At 42.3% G+C, this 16,956-nt stretch overlaps 1 protein-coding gene across 7 annotated transcripts in view; it reads left to right on the forward strand.

Annotated features, from left to right (window-relative positions):
* LPP (LIM domain containing preferred translocation partner in lipoma) overlaps positions 1–16,956 on the forward strand; it is a 688,691-nt gene that overhangs the window by 602,349 nt on the left and 69,386 nt on the right. Inside the window, exon 10 of one of the 7 annotated variants that reach the window (XM_060099289.1) lies at positions 1,108–2,097. The exons of the other annotated variants lie outside the window; for them this stretch is intronic. Coding sequence (XP_059955272.1) covers positions 1,108–1,128 — 21 coding nt within the window. The 3' untranslated portion in view covers positions 1,129–2,097. Of the gene's footprint in view, positions 1–1,107; positions 2,098–16,956 lie in introns of those variants that run through there. 7 annotated transcript variants of the gene reach the window in all.

The raw sequence follows: 16,956 nt of genomic DNA on the forward strand, positions 1-16,956 counted from the left end.
TTAAGGGATTTACTCAAGAATGCAGAGCCGGTCAGAAGATTTGAATGTAAGACATTGTGGCTCTAAACTTTGTCATTTAAACAGAGCATCGGTTAGTTGGTTATCTCTTCCTTGGTTTCTGCCTGGGTAGAATGTATTTTTAAATGCTTTGGTGGGGAGGGAGAGCTTTGATTTCTATACCCTTGCCGGAGGTGTTACTCAGATTCAAAGGCTTTTGGTAAATTTGAAAGCAATCCTTTGGGTTTCTAGGAGCTGCATTAGAGCAGCATTTCTTTGGAGCATTGTAGCCTCTCTGTCCAAAATGAATCTGCGGTAACTTGGGGGAATGGGTGGTCTGTGAGGACCAGAACTGAGACAGCAAATGGAACCTCTTTAAAGGTTCCCAGCAACAGGTTCATTTTGTATCCAAATTCTTAAACACAAGTGGGAGAAGTGAGACTTCAGTGAAAAGAGTGATGATCCCAAACAAGTAAGTTATGGGGTCAGGGGAAGAGCTCAAGCTCGGGACTCCTAGTCTCCAGCCAGTTTCCCCAGCCACCCGGACGCAGTCGTCCAGAAGCCCAAGCTTATGCTTAGTCTGGACTTGCAGTAAAAGTCCAATGCTTCTACCTGTTTCTCCCTTCTCGTGAAAAACCTCCTCCTCACTGCCTCTCTGACCTCACCACCATCACTCCACATCTATCCCACCTCACCATTGCCCGGGGAGCCTTCTCATCACACCATTCTGTTTCTGGGTTCATGTCCTTATCAAATGGGACCCACTCTTTCTTTCAGAATGCTCCTGAAATTTTCCACATTTGATTAAGTGTCCCAGCCATAAAGCCCATTCCAGTAACCACCATACTGCGCAGCCAATTCCAGTAATGGAGGAGACACTTCCAGCTGTTAAGCAATGCTCACCCCTTCAAAGGAGATTAAGCAACCTCATTTTCAAGTTGTATTTAAAGCATGCATCTGGACCCTGACTGTGACAGCACTGGAGAGCTTTTGGGTGAAAGAGCTGTTAGATTGGTCCTGTGTGTATTCATGGGATAGAACTCACTGGGAGAGGTAAACAGGGTTTTCACTTTCTTCTTCATGTAAAATTGCTATAACAATATTTTTCAGGGTTTTGTGAATATCAGATAGAACTTTTTGAGACAACGGCTACTGCCATTCCTGGGTCATGTTCAGCCCTCAGCAACATATACTGCATAAAAAGGAAGGCAGATACCTGAGAGATCCCCAAAGAGACTGAACACAGCATGTCAAACAGGAGCATCCTGCCACTGGAAGGAAAGGAGCAGGTTCTAGATGATCACTCATCAGAGACGACTCTTGTCAAGGAAGGGGCCGTGGAGAAAATGACCTCGACCGGTCTTCCCAACATGAAAGTCGAACACAGGAAAGGACCTGTTTGTCCATAAAGCCCCGACATGCTTGCATCCACAGCCCACATGGTATACCTGTCTTCTTTAAAGAGTAGCAGAGTTATTCATGTGCCCTGCATGGAAATACTATGACAATAGCAGTTAATGCCTTTTTTAGTTAAAGGGTACTGAGCTGCACCTGCAACTGCAAATTCACATCAGGACATACCAAGATGAAAAATCCAAATTCAGTATCTTGTGACATTCGGGACCATTTTTGTCACTTGGCTCAGTCTCCATGTACCTGAACTGAAGGCTGCAAGGCAATGCACAGAACTCAGACTGAATCAAAGAGAAATTTGTTTGAACCCAGACTTTACTACTCTTACTTTGCGATGGGTCAAGGTTATTTAGTTCTCTAAAGCAAGGCTATGAAAGGAGGTTGATAGTACTTACAGTTTTGGGCCCCTGGGAAGGTTAAATGAGTTCATGTAAGTGCCAAGCACGGTGCCTGCCTCCTAATAGGTGTTTAATAAATGCTATCTGTTGTTGCTGAGATGCACCCTGAAGACATTTATCATACCATACCTCCTCTGGAAAATAGATTGTAAGTATACCATAGAAATTTACATCATAATGTCTTCCTTCAATCCTTTGCTTTTCTCTCCTGTCACTCTTTCCTGGCGATACTGTAATCTGGATGAACTCAACCACTTGTCTTTTGCTCACCAAAGTGGCTGGATGTTGCTGGAGAAAAGCACACATCCAGGCATGTTGATAGCAGAATAAATTGTGACCCACCTTAACCCCACTCACAGCCTACATTCTTACATGCTGCTCTCAGCTGTTACCTACATTCTCTACTCTACCCCCCAGTATCTGACTGCACCCCATCCCCACTCCCCCCTCCTTAAGAGATGACTGCTTCATTCTCCGCAGTGGCAATGGAAGCCACCAGAAGACACTCCCTCAGCTTCTGCTGTCAAATTTGTGCCTGTCCTCTCTGTTCCTTCTGTTACAACAAGCAGAAGAGCTCGTCAGATTATCAAACAAACACCAATTGGCATAAATGTATTCTGATCCCGTTTCCTTCATCTTGAGAGGGCCCTCACTCCATTGTTCATCTGTTCTTCATCCTGGATCCTGTCCTTGATTGGGTCCTTGATTGGGTTCTTCTCATTAGCATCCAGTTGTGTTCTAGCATGACGTAGATCCCCTCCCTGCCACCCCCCGCCCCCATTGCCTACACAGCTCTCTCTAGCTGTTGCATTATCTCCTCCCCAAAGCCAGACTCTAGAAGATTTTTCATTACACATGCTGCCTCCTTTTCCTTAGCTCACATTCTGGCTTTTCTCCCCAGCACTCCTACCTCCACTACCCTGGCTGAGGACATCTGTGACTTGTGACTTCCACATTGCCAGAACCATAGATCAAAGTCAGTGTTCATCTGACGTGATATCTCAGCAGGGGGTGGGATGGACATTTCATCTTTAAAAAGCTATCCTCCCAGCTCCCTTGACATCTCCAGCTTTCTGATTTTTCTATTTATCTACTTCTCAGGTTCGCTGTCTTGCTCCTTCTTGCATGTCCCTAAATTGTTTAGCTTTTCTTGGCTCCTTTTCTCCCTCAGTTCTCTCTGTAGTCACTCTCATTTCCTCCCAGGCATCTAAGTACCATCAGTATGCTGTCATGTCTCAAATAGGTACCTGGATGGTGTTGTTACTGTTTTTCATTTTAGCCATTCTAAGTGTATAGTGATATTTCATTATAGTTATTTTTTTCTTTTTTTAAAGAAGATGTTGGGGGTAGGAGTTTATTAATTAATTAATTTATTTTTGGCTGTGTTGGGTCTTCGTTTCTGTGCAAGGGCTTTCTCCAGTTGTGGCAAGCGGGAGCCACTCTTCATCGCGGTGCGCAGGCCTCTCACTATTGCGGCCTATCTTGTTGCGGAGCACAAGCTCCAGACACGCAGGCTCAGTAGTTGTGGCTCACGGGCCTAGTTGCTCTGCGGCATGTGGGATCCTCCCAGACCAGGGCTCGAACCCGTGTCCCCTGCATTAGCAGGCAGATTCTCAACCCCTGCGCCACCATGGAAGCCCCTCATTATAGTTTTAATGTGTATTTCCCTAATGGCCAATGATGATAGTATGCAGGAAAGGATGTGAATAAACTGGATCACTCATACCTTGCTGGTGGGAATGTAAAATGGTATAGCCATGCTGGAAAACACTTTGGAAGTTCCTTTAAAAATTAAACATATAACTACCATATACGCCAGCAGTTGACTTCTGGGCATTTATTCCAGAGAAATGAAGACGTGTTTATTCAAAAATCTGTTCATAGCAGCTATATCTATAATAGCTCCAAACTAGAAACAACCCAGATGTCCTTCAACAGGTGGTATATTCTTACCCAGGAATACTATTCAGCAATAAAAAAGGAATGAATTACTGATACACACCACAACTTGGATGAATCTCAAGAGAATTATGCTGAGTGGAAAAAGCTAATCCCAAAAGGTTGCATATTGCATAATTCTACTTATATAATATTCTTGAGAGGGTGCTAGATACAGTGAACAGATCACCATTTGCCAAGGGTTACAGTTGAGGGGAGAACTCAAGGGTTAAGGATGGGTAGGAGTGGATGTGGTTATAAAAGGGCAATGGAAGGGATCCTTATGGTGAGGGAGCCATCCTGTATCTTGGCTGTGGTGGTGGACATATTACATGTATACATGTAATAAAATTGCCTAGAAATAAATATGTGCATGTGTGTGCGTGCAGGTGCATGCACACACACACATCTAAGCTTTGTTCTCTCTGCTCTCTCACCTCTTACTCACTACTCACCCCCTGCAATCTGGCTTCCGTCCCCACCTCTCCACTTACACTGCACTCCTCAGCACCACCAGTGACCTCTTTGATGCTAAATATGCTGGGGACTGCTCTGTACTTATCTCGCTTGAACCCTGTTCACCATTTAAAGCTGTTGACACCATCTCCTCGAAACGTGTTCTTCATTTGGCTTCTGTGACACCATCCACTCTGGGTTCTCCTTCTACCTCTCTACTCACAGCTCCCACTCTTTTTTAACAGATTTCCTTTTCCTTCCTCCTTCCTTATTTCGATGTTTTTCTGAGTTCTGCCCTAATCCCCCTTCTGGTCTCACTCCACGCTCTGCTAAGTGATCGGCTCCCGTGACCACAAATATCATCTATGTGCTGAAAGCTCTCTGGCCAAGATCTGCAGTTGAGAGCTCCCTCTGAGCTCCAGAGGATGTATCTATCCGCTTACCAGTCTTCATAAATTGGCTTCTAGGCCCACAAATTCAACACTTTCAAAACAGAACACACGATTTTCCCTTTTAAAAAAGCTCTTTCCTGCGTTCCTCCATGGTGAATGACACCACTTGTGTTCCCTGATTAAAGGCACAGGAGCTGTCCTGATTCCTGCCCTTGTTTCACTGTCTCCTCTTATCCATCACTCACCAAATTCTGATATAATACTTTAGCTTCCTTTATATCTACCTTCAGAAATCCTTCAGTGACTTTTCACTGCCTTCACGATAAAGTTCACACTGCTCAGAGTGTCATATAAAAAGCCCATAGCCACATGCACCCACATACACATGCCCATGTGTGTGCATGCACGCACACGCGCGCACACACACACACACACACACAGTCTTCTGAAACAGGGAGACTTTCTCTTACCTCTGTGGCTGAGCAAATACTTTCCATTCTTGGAATACGTGACCCTCTCACTTCCATCTTCATCACCTAGCCAAGAATTATCCTCCTTAAGACCTCAATTTAGACATCAATAAAAGTGTGGTCCTTGTACCTTGTCCTCCCCAGTGCACTGTGGTAGCATTTTCTGCTTTACCTCTACCATACCACTTAGAAGATTGTGTTTCAATGACCCATGTATTTCTCATGTACCCCATTCTCTATAAACTCTCCCCAAGGGCAGAGATGTTATCTTGTTCCTCATGTGTCCTATAGTAAGCACTCAGACGTTCCTTGACTGCTGGGTTGGACTGAACTGAACAAAGATGAGATCACTGAACACAAAGCCATATGCATAAGTGCTATAGGGACAGCTGTGGCGTAAATGATCGTGTACTGGATGAATGATTCTCCACTGCACAGCCCCTGATTTCCAGACCTTTTAGTCACTTCCTGTGAATCTTGCCAGCCCTCTTCTCAATTGTTTTTGCAAGTTCTCTCACACTGTATAGACCAGAATGACTCAGGGTCTAACCGATACTGACTCTAAGTGTGACATCATGAGTCTTTGGCGCTCCTTCTCAGTTTTAGTGGCCGCTACTCTGCTGGCTGGCTCATCGCAGTAGGGCGTGGCTAATCCTCCCAGTTTGTGGTCCCTCCAACATCAATGGTTATTTCACCTAATATGTTACCTCATCCATAGAGAGTCGGGGGTTTTTGTTGTTTTTTAACAGTTATTATAACACGTCTGGCTTAGTGGAAAGTACATTGAACTGGAAATCAGGAAAGTTGGACCTGCTTGGCTCTGCCGCTGACTAAGGGGCTCCCGTGGAGCATTTGACGTGCCCATCCCTTTAAAGGGTGTCTTTATTTTATGGCAGTAAACACATCTCATTGTGTCCCATTGTGTGGCTAGATTATATGTGTGCAATGATTTGGAGCACTCCAGTGAAGAAATCTTGTAAAGTCTAAGAATTATCTGTCTGTAGTGCTTTATACTTCTCAATATGCTTTCATATCCATTATCTCATTTAATCCTCACGCATTTGGAAACTGTGGTTCAGTGACTTATTCATGTGAACAAAAATAATAAACAGTGGAACAAATAGTTTTGGTTTTATATAAAGATCACATGAAAATTGATTTAAAAAGCATCATCCATTAGACAAAAAGAGTAAGGACATCAACAGGCAATTCACAAAAGAGACAATAAAAATAGCTGCTAAACCTATGAAAGGATGTTCAGCCTTATTTTATTTAAAGAAATGTAGTTTAAAATACCATTTTCCCCTCATCAAAATGACCACGATTTACAAGTTTAATACCTGCTTTTGGCAAAGCTGAGGGAAACAGGTACTCTTGTGTGTTTTTGATTAGAGTACAAATTTATACAATCTTTTGGAAACAAAATTTGGTACTATCTTTCAAAATTTTAATTATACCCATATTTCGAGACTATGATTTAATTTCAAACAGTATGCTGTTTGATTTGCACAAGGGCACAGCAGTACCTGTTCAGAAATATACATTGTGGCATTGTTTGTAACGTTGTAGAGACTAGTTAAATAAAATTACAAAATAAATAAGATACGGCAAATTCATACGACAACATGGAGACTTAAACATGGTAAATCTATATGTGCTATAAAAGACACCCAAGAAAAACTCCTTAAAGAAAAAACAAGGAGCAGAACAGTACATAAAAGATCTCATTTGTGTTTAAAGAGAAACTTTTTAAAAGGGTGTTTATGTGTGAATGTATGTGTGTGTGTGTGTGTGTGTGCGCATGTGTGCATGCGTGCACACAACCACCCATTTATGTACAGGCATAGAAAAATTGTAGTTATCATCAATTTTGGGGTGGTTACCTCTGGGATGGAGTTTTATTTTTCACTTTATATCCTTCTGTGCCAATTTGATTTTTAAATGAGTATACATGTGTATACATATAAAAATTTGAAAAGTTAGCATTCAGCTTAGACAGTTTTTCTTATTTCAGTGAGCTGCAGTGGGTTTCATTGGTTTGCCCAATTTAATTGACCACAATAGAAAAACCTTAAAGAAGAAAAAACACACTTCAGAAGCTTTATATTTATATGACTTTTAAAGTAAGAAAAAATTAATAATCCCACTCAGCAAGTCAGAATATCCACCTTCACCCCAAATCATCATAGCAAGCAGGTGACTAATCTTTGGCCTTTCCTGCACCGTGTGATCTGTCAGCTGTCATGGAGCGTAGGCCTCAGCGTGGGAGGACCCGAGAGGCCACACATCACCTCTCAACAATAGCCTCCTTCTGCAGATGAAGGCCCTACATCTGAGACAAATGAGTGCCTGTCTACTCTCTGCTCCTTCTGGCGCCTTTGCCACCTAGATTCATGGGCTTGCCGCCTACTCCAGAATATCTTCTTAATGGAAGAATGAATGATCTTTCTGAAATTCAAACCTCATCATGTTGCTCCTTTATTTCAAGCCCTTCAATCAGTTCTCCCCAGTGCTCCCTGTCCCTAGTTATTCTGTATATAAATGCAAAGCTTCTTAACGTATTTAAATGTGCCCTTGTTTATGGGACCTTTTGTCACTGGCCTTGAGCCGATGACACATGTGTTGAATGAGTCAGCTGCCCAAAGAGGTGGCTGAGATAAGGCAGACTTTTTGTATCTCTCCAGCCTCATCCCTTCACTCTCCACTCTGACCGCATTGGGTTACTTTCAGATACTTTGAGTTTTCCAGTTGCACCATGGTTGGTCCACCCACAGCCTTTGGTGCATAATCTTTGTCTGCCTAGAATACTCTCTGCCATCCTTCAGATCTCAGTTGACTTTTCACTTCCTCCATGGAGCCTCCCTGGCCTCTCGAGACAGTTTTGTCCTGCCAATGTGTGCAGTTCATAGCACCTACTATTTTTTACTCTGGATTTGGGCTCTGCTTGTCTGCAGCCCACTCTTAGAGGACAGGGAAAGTTTCTGTCCTCCGATTGTACTGAAGGCACTATTACCTCCCTTGCCATGACCTGGTGCCTGACACACAGTAGATGCATCATCAGCGTGGACTGCATGGATAAGCTTTAGATCAGACAGACCCCACGTCTTCTGAGCCTGAGCACCCTGCTTTTGCTCCTACACTGGGCTCTCTTCCCACTACCTTCCCCTTGTTCTGTTCCCACAGCCCAAGCACTGTGCCCAGTATGATCATGTATATCCTCAGAGTTTTTAGGGCAGGATAGGAGCTGACAATTTAACGTCCTTCAAGATTCTGTTTAATAGGGAAGGGCTAGAATACTTGGAATCATTCTCACTTCGAGAATTGCTTTCCATCTTTCCTGATTTCAGCTCCAATCAGATGGCTTTATCACATGTCAGTTAATATTTATGGTCTCAGGGGGTGGCACCATGATAACCCTTCTGCCCCCCACCCAAGGCCAGCTCACTACTTCCACCTCTGATTGTGCTGGGCCTTACCAGTTTGGACACTGGTGAGAGGTGGGACCGTGTATCCTACCTTTCTGTTTAGGGTTTCAGTCAACCTCTTATTAAAAATTTTAAGACAAGAATTCAGATATGCACTGGCAGAATTTTAGAATCACTTGTTCCCTCTTCTTCTGAAGGACTCCTGTTCCTGGCAGGACCAGCTTCTCTAAGGCAGTGCAGTCAAAACCATCTAGAAGTTCACAGATTCTTCTAAAAGTAAACAACCCTACCTGGCTGACTCTGAGGCAGAGGAGAAACAGCAAAAAGCAGACAAGAGTGGTTTAGATCAGTCTGTCCCGCCTCTTCCCCACTCACTCATAATGTGTGTTGAAATCAGAAATCAGGTAAAATCAAAGTGGGATCCTCTGCTCAGTCACCCTACCCTGCTAATAAGACCTCTGGGATAATGAGGCACTGCATTCAAGTATTAGCTGTGTGGAGAGTGGAAGATGAAGACGACGCTACATTTAGTTTCAAACTCCCTCACTTTCTGGTGCAAGAGAAGATTTTTATAAAGAGTAGAAGCCACAGCATCTTGAAGCATCTGAAGAAGGGAAGAAGTCAGGACTGTGGGCTGCGAGTGAATGTGTCTCTAGTCCCTCTAGTGGGCACTGGTCCACATCAGAGCGAGCCCAGCTGTGGTGGCTGTTAGCTTCCGAGGGGCTGGCACATAGCAGTCAGAGGCACAGAGGAGTTTCTTGTTATTTAGAAATCTAGAAGGAAGAGATTGTCAAGATAAAGGACTCAAGATACCCTTTCCCATTGTGCCGATAGTGAATTTGAGACCCAGAAGAGGGATGTAACCAATCATTTCACTCTCTGGCTCTGAAGCCAGAATGACCACCCTTTAAGTGAAGCCTGCTCATCTAGGGCATATGAGCTTTAGTAATTAGCAAAGGGGTATTCCAGATCTCTTAGAAGCCATTCTTTTCTTCCTATGAGTGAGTGGACAGCTTTTCTAGTTTCTTATCCAACTAGCTTCAATATCATTCAAAGAACCTATAAAAAGAATTTGCATGCACCCTTAGGTGCTTAGGGGCTGGTGTTGCAGATGTTGGAATAGAGCCGGGAGCAAGGTACACTGGTCCCTGTCCTCCTGGAACTCACATTCCCATGTCTGTAAGGAGCTCTGGGCTTCTCCTGTGTAATACATAAAGTGACTTGCTGGCATAATTTCCTTTGGAAGTGCTTTGCAGGACATAAGTCCTTGTCTTGGTTGACCTCCAGCCAGGCCTTTCTCATCAAGACTCATCATCCTCCTCCAATTTAGGGTGCTTGGATAATGAGTGAAAATCATGGCAAGAAAAGATGCTTTTTTTTTTTCTTCAGTCCATGAATCCATCCTGATTTTAGGGGCTGTTTTGGACAAGAATCTTTGTAAGCAATCTTACATTTTATTCCCTGCAGTATTCCTACATGGATAATTTATATTGATAGTTGATAGAAGTGTATCTCACTGTTTCTCAACTCTGGCTGTGCTTTCAAATCATTAAAAAATTGGAATTCCCTGGCGGTCCAGTGGTTAGGACTCTGGGCTTCCACTGCAGGGGACGTGGGTTCGATCCCTGGTCAGGGAACTAAGATACCACAAGCTACACAGCCAAAAAACAAACCAAAAAAAAAGGTAATTTTTTTTAACTCTGATGCTAAGTCCCCACTCCAGAACAATGAAATCAGAATATTTAAAAGTAAGGCCCAGGCATCGGCAATATATTACTTCAAATCATTAATAATCAAATATCACATAAGAATCTGACTTTTAGTAGCTCATTTGTAAGGAAGGTAACTCTACAGCTCCTAAGTGACTCCAGCAAAACAGGTGAATTTAGATTTCTTTTCTCAAACTTTCTCGCATGTTCTGCAACTGTGGTTTAAGTGACTGTGGTTGTCCTCCACCACTCTATCATGCTCCCAATTTATGTTTAACTGGATTTATATTAGAAGGCAAGGAGGGGCACATGGTTTTTTAAACCCATTTCTTTAAGTGTTAAAAGAATAATTCACTGGAAGAAGCCAAAGGAGAGATTTGGGGTTCAGCATAAGAAACAATTTTATAGGGCTTCCTTGCTGGCGCAGTGGTTGAGAGTCCGCCTGCCGATGCAGGGGACGTGGGTTCGTGCCCCGGTCCGGGAGGATCCCACATGCCGCGGAGCGGCTGGGCCTGTGAGCCATGGCCACTGAGCCTGGGCGTCCGGAGCCTGTGCTCCGCAATGGGAGAGGCCACAACAGTGAGCGGACTGCGGACCGCAAAAAAAAAAAAAAAAAAGAAAAAAAAGAAACGATTTTATAACAATCAATACAGGCTGAGAAGAGCCATCTCAAGGGTCCTCCTGCCTTCTCTTATGAGGGTCTTGGCTGAGACTATTGGTGACCTGTGATGACAAAGATTACTTTCTGCATTGGCTAGGAGCTAGACAAAATGGCCCTAAGATCTTGTCCAGCCCTGGGGAATCTACAAGCACCAAAAAAAACGGAGCAGTAGAACTGGGCAGAAAGTTGATTTGAAATCTACCCTTATGATTTCACCTCAAATATTATGGAGGAAGATAACTTTAAAAATATAATTTTCTTAATGCCATGCCTGGTGTATTAGTTTGGGCAAGTAGTGCTGAGTGCTGTAGCAAATAAACTCCCAAATCTCAGTGATTTAACACAATAGTTTATTTCTCTCTGATAAAATCAGATATTTGGCAGGTGCTTTCCATTTGGGGAGGTAGAGTCTCTGCCTTATTCCATCCACTGGCTCCACCATTCCCTAGAGTTTGCAGGTCCCATACTAGATTCTCAGACGAGGGAAGAGAGAACATTGAGGATCTCATGAGATGGTGAGGATGGTTTTGGGCCAGACTGGGTAACGTGTTTCCTTTCTACTCATATTCCATTGGCCGGGACTCAGTCCTTTGGCTACAGCTGCAAAGAATGCTTGGAAACGTAGCCACCATGTGCCCCAAAGGAAGAGGAAGTGGTTTGGTATATGTCTAGCCATGCTTTAATCATCATCATCATCAGTGTACTTTCCTGGAATTGTCCAAATCAAACTCTGTGGGTCACTTAGCTTAACAATGTATGTAAAAGACACTTTTCCATAATGTAATTTATCTTTATTCCTGTATATGTTTTCTATCTTGGTTTGATTTAAAATAATGACTAACAAATAGCTTCCATGGGCCCCAACTAGAGAATTTAACCTCTAACTCCTCCATGCCCATAATTTAACCTCTAACTCCTCAAACATAAGGTAATCCCTCATAGAGGGATTACCTTATGTTTGAGGAAGAAAATGTTTATTTACTTATGCACCAAATATTCATTGAGAGCCCACCACAGGTCAGCAACTGGATATTCGGTGGTGAGCAAAAACAGACAAGCAGCCTGCTCTCAGGAAGTCTGTGTTCTACAGAGAACTGGACAGAGTGTTTTTTTTAAAAAAAGAAGATTGTCTTAAAAGGATTAAAACAAAGGAACCTGACCTAGACGGAGGGGTCAAGAAAGCCTTCCTGAAGAAGTGCTCCTTCACTGAGGCAGGAGGAGTGAGTGGAGTTTGGCCATCTCAGACAGTAGAGCATGCTGATTTGAGGAACTGAAAGAAGGCCAGTGTGGTCAGAGCTCAGAGGCTGAGGGAGAAGCATGACGCAAGGTGGGTTTTCAGAGGTAAACCATGAACGACTTAGGCCATGCTAAGGATTTTAGCCACTCTCCCAAAAGTAAAGGAAAGCCCAGCCATTTCATTACTTCTTACACCACTCATCCATCATAGGCTTTTCCTGAAAGGTCTTTGGCAATAGGGGAGATATGAAAGCAACATCATGAGTAAGTGAATGGCAGAGCCTTTTCCCTAAGTGCTGTGGTTTTTAGCCACACACCATGCATTCTCCACGTCCCCAATTCTCCTCATTATTTCCTAGAGCTAAGAGTAAGACAAGCTTGATGGAAACATGACTTAGTTAAGAACACAACCTGCAGAGTGAAGGATTTTTCCTCTTCCAAATGTGATCCCTGTCTGCATCATCTACTACATGATTCAGTAGAGAGACACAACTGGATTTGGAGTCATATTTCCAGGCCTTGCCTCTGCCACCCAATTCCAACTTATCAGCAACTTTCCAGCAGTTGTTTTCAGAAATGGGTCTAGATTACAGCCTTCTGATTCCTAGTCCAATATACTTTCCACTTTTCCACACAGATCCAATTGTAGTTCTCCCTTCTCCATAATCTTTAAAACACCCTTTCTGATTGAACCAGGCCACTTATTCCTCATCCCTTCTTCTTCCCACTGAGATGACCTTTCTTTTCCTTCTAAAACTGGAACTAACTTTCAAATTGGAACTCAAGACTCTCATCTCCACAAAATCTGCCCTGAGGACAAATTTGTTGATTTTATTCTTCTCCCACTGAATAGAAAACCTGCTTGAGGGAATTGTCTTCAGCTATTTTTCTTGATAACACAAGTCTGGGCTCTGAACTGGGGAGTATGGACTTTGGTGATTTAACAAAGCAGGGAAAGACAGAAACTGACAGGACTCAAAGGCTATCTTTGGCCTGAATTTGCTGGAAAACCATGGTCAAGCTATTATTGAGTGTTCTTCCTCAGTACATGAGCTGATACAGCCCATGTATTACAGTCCATACATAGTAATGCTTCCTGTGCCAGAGGGTTGAGCTTCATGGTGATTAAAATGGTAGTAAGGCGTCTTGCAGTTAATCCAATCCATCCCATCCATGTTGCCTGATGAATGTTCATTCCTACAGATTCAGTGTTGCCTAAAGATTAAAATCATGGAATCTTCTAGACTTCTAGATAGAGAAGAGTTGGAGAAATCAAAGCCTTCGTATGACCCGAATTATCAAAAAGCAGATAATCTCACCTCATTTCATACATCCTGTACTTCAGCTGTCCTGACCTGTTTTGTATTCCTCAAAAAACTCTTACCCTTTTCTGACCTTCTGCTTTTGTTCATTCTGTGCCCTGCATTGAAATGCCTTTCCCTTCACCTTTATGTCAAAATCTTACATGGCCAACTCCAGTGTCGTCTCATCCCTGAAGCTTCCTTTTGTCTCACAGTTTGGAAGTAATCACTTTCTCTCCTACTCACTTTATGACATAGGTTATCTTTATTGATATACTTATGCCTTTATATGTGTATGTCTTATATTCTCCATAAGAGCAGCTTTTGAGAGAAGAGCCTGTAACTTTTCTTGACATTTGTGTTTCCTAGAGCTCCTTCTAGTGGGACAAAGTGTTTTGAGGTCAGTAAGAATTTAGTTCAAATAGAGCTCTATGATTAAAACATTTATTTATGACCATGGACAAGTTTCTTAACCTATCTAAATCTCATAAATTCCTCACTAGGAGAATCTATGGTGAGAAATAAATGAGAAGACTTATAAGAGAACTCCTGGTGTGGGACTTTGTTATGGTAGGTATTTAAAGAGGGTAGTTTATATCCTGCACACATTGATATGTCTGTGGTTGGTATGTTCTGTTTATGCGAAATACAAAATATCTTGTAAATAATAATTTTAATATTTAGTAAATACTTATGTGGTACATTTCATGCTTTGAGATGGGTACTCTGATCCATCCCATTTTATAAAATAGAAAACTGAGACTTAGAGAAGCTTAGTAATTTGTCCAGATGTTGGAGGTACTGGAACTTAAACTCGGGCAGTCAGACTCCGGGACCTGTGCTATTGACACTACCTTCTTGATACTTTCTCCAAGCTGAATTATCACTTAAATAGGCAATGCAACTCGTAAATCTAGCCATGTCCAGGGACATAATAAAGTCTGTTCACTCTCCCAGACATTCGAGGAAAAATCTCAGTTCCCCGCTACACAGCCTCCTCTGGAAAATAAACAGTCCAAGTCCATCCTGTCTTTCCTCACAGGTCAGATTTTCTGCTCTCTCCCTGTGTTCATCTTGGTCTCTTTGCCCTGGACAGGTTCCAATTCTTTTATGTGCCTTTTAAAGTATAAGATATAGCTGCTTTGAAATACTACTCAGAGAGGTGGCAGAAATAGAAGTTACAGTTCCTGGTGTCAAAGAACACTTCAGTGGGACCGTGAAGTAGCCACTTGTTGACTTGAGTCAGTACTCACCATCACTTGGGTGGCCCAGGCTGGGAAGATGCTGAATAGAAATGAGGGAAAGATGCTTAAGAGGAGGCAGATTTCACCCTCCGTGAAGCCTCTACAGGTTTACGTTTTATGAACTCTGTCACTTGCTGCTGAATGTTCTTGCTCAGTGTGTGAAAATACAGCTGCAGCTGAGTTCCACCCTCTTCACTTAAAAGGGTGATTAACTATTTGTGATGAATAATTATTTAATTGCCAGTTCAGCTACATGTGTGTAGTTGTTTTGCTTCTTTCCCCTTCAGTGTAAGCCAAGTCTTCTCAATAATAAAAAAATAATCCAGAATTAGTCAACTGCCTTTTAACAGGTTTTCCTTCAGTCTGGCACAGCAAGAAGGTTCCAATTTTACAACCTCACCTTTAGCTGGAAAAAAAAGAAAGAAAGAAGAGCTCCCCCACAGCCAGTGAGATTTTGTTTAACTCTCATAGCATCTCCTGTAACTGTTAATAAAGTCTCCACTTCATTTTGAACATTTTCTTCTATCTTTGGATCAAAGTTTAATCAGAAAGAATTATGGCTCTTTTAATACCCATTTAACCTTTGTATTCTCAACAGATACAAAACCACTTAAAATTTAAACCTCTCTTTTTTATGGGCTTGTACGTTGATCTCGTTTTTCTCAGAGATGCGTTTCACAAGAATTGTAGAAGCATGACATGGGGGTCACTGCAAACTTCCAGGCTCCACTCTTCACTGCCTTCCGTTTCCATGTCCTCTTCACCCTATTAATTATTTTAGTAGTGTCTTGCTGTTTTAACAAAGGTCTTTATTAATGCCACTAAATCTTTTTTTTTTTTTACTGTTGTGACATCCTTTTTCTTTCCATCATTAGTAGTATTTAGTGTTCTCTATCTTCAGAATGTGTAAAGGGCTGAAATTCCCATAAAGTGTGCCTGTCACCTTCTTTTTATAGACTTTATCAGCAAAGGGGTATGGAAGTGAGGTTCAGAATTGTCTCTTGCACTTCATGTGTAATTTAGGCTTACATTTCCTCATTCAAGCAATGTTTATGTAGAGAGGCAGCATGCTATACAGTAGAGTTCTTTTTTTTAATTACAAAAGTAATTGATCTTCTAGTAAAGAATAAAATTATGCAGAAATATCTAAAATAAAAAGTGAAATTCTTCCCAACTCCTCTCCCTAGAAGCCATTGTTAGCAGTTCTGTGTATCTACTTCCAGAATCCAGAATTTTTTATACATTATAAACACATACGCGTACATACATATTCATACAGACACAGCATACGTAATATTCTATATCTCAGGACTTTTGTTTTTCCCCTAATAGAGGATTGATATCTTTCTGAAAATGATAGTATATATGGATCTACCTTTGTCATGTGCCATAGTGTTTATAGGGTGCATGAACCATAATTTAGTCATTTCTCTACCAATGGATATTTACATTGTTTCCATTTTTGCCATTAAAAACAAATATCGGGCTTCCCTGGTGGCGCAGTGGTTGAGAGTCCGCCTGCCGATGCGGGGACGCAGGTTCGTGCCCTGGTCCAGGAGGATCCCATGAGCTGTGGCCGCTGGGCCTGCATGTCCGGAGCCTGTGCTCCGCAACGGGAGAGTCCACAACAGTGAGAGGCCCGCGTACTGCAAAAAAAAAAAAAAAGCAAATATCTTTGTGCAATTATCTTTATGCAATTTTGAGACTTTCTGTGGAATAGATCTCTAGAATGAACTTGCTGAGTCAAAAGTGTATGTGCATTTCCATTTTGATACCTACTGAAATAGTCCTCCAAAACTGGTCCCAGTTCATTCTTCTCAATGGTGTATAAGAATATCTGATTCCACATACCCTCCCTGACCTTGTACATGTTCATATTTTAAGTTTCTGCCCCCAAAATGGGATTATTTTCCATTTTTATAATTTTAGTAGGTTTAGCATCATTTCATATGCTTAGTAGCCATTTGCCTATTCACATCTTCTGTCCTTTTTTTGGTTGAGTTATGTTTTTCTTATGGATGTATCGGAAGTAATATGAGTTTTAACCTTTTGTTGGTGGTTATGTTGAAACTGCCCCGCAGAGCCCCGTGGGTTCCTTGGAGAAGACCCTGAGTAGGAAGAATTGACCTGACTGGTTGGGCTCTCCAGAGCCCTACCTCCCCCTTCTTACTTTAGCTACACAGAGACATTGATCAAACAGAGTTGCCCAGTTTTTACTTGCATTTCATGTTGAACTTTGGGCTTGAGATTTAAAAAAGGCTCCCGTGGGGACTTCCCTGGCTGTCCAGTGGTTAGGACTTCGCTTTCCAATGCAGG

The sequence above is a fragment of the Mesoplodon densirostris genome, chromosome 5 (genome assembly GCF_025265405.1).
Source record: "Mesoplodon densirostris isolate mMesDen1 chromosome 5, mMesDen1 primary haplotype, whole genome shotgun sequence".
In the NCBI taxonomy this organism is placed as follows: Eukaryota; Metazoa; Chordata; class Mammalia; order Artiodactyla; family Ziphiidae; genus Mesoplodon; species Mesoplodon densirostris.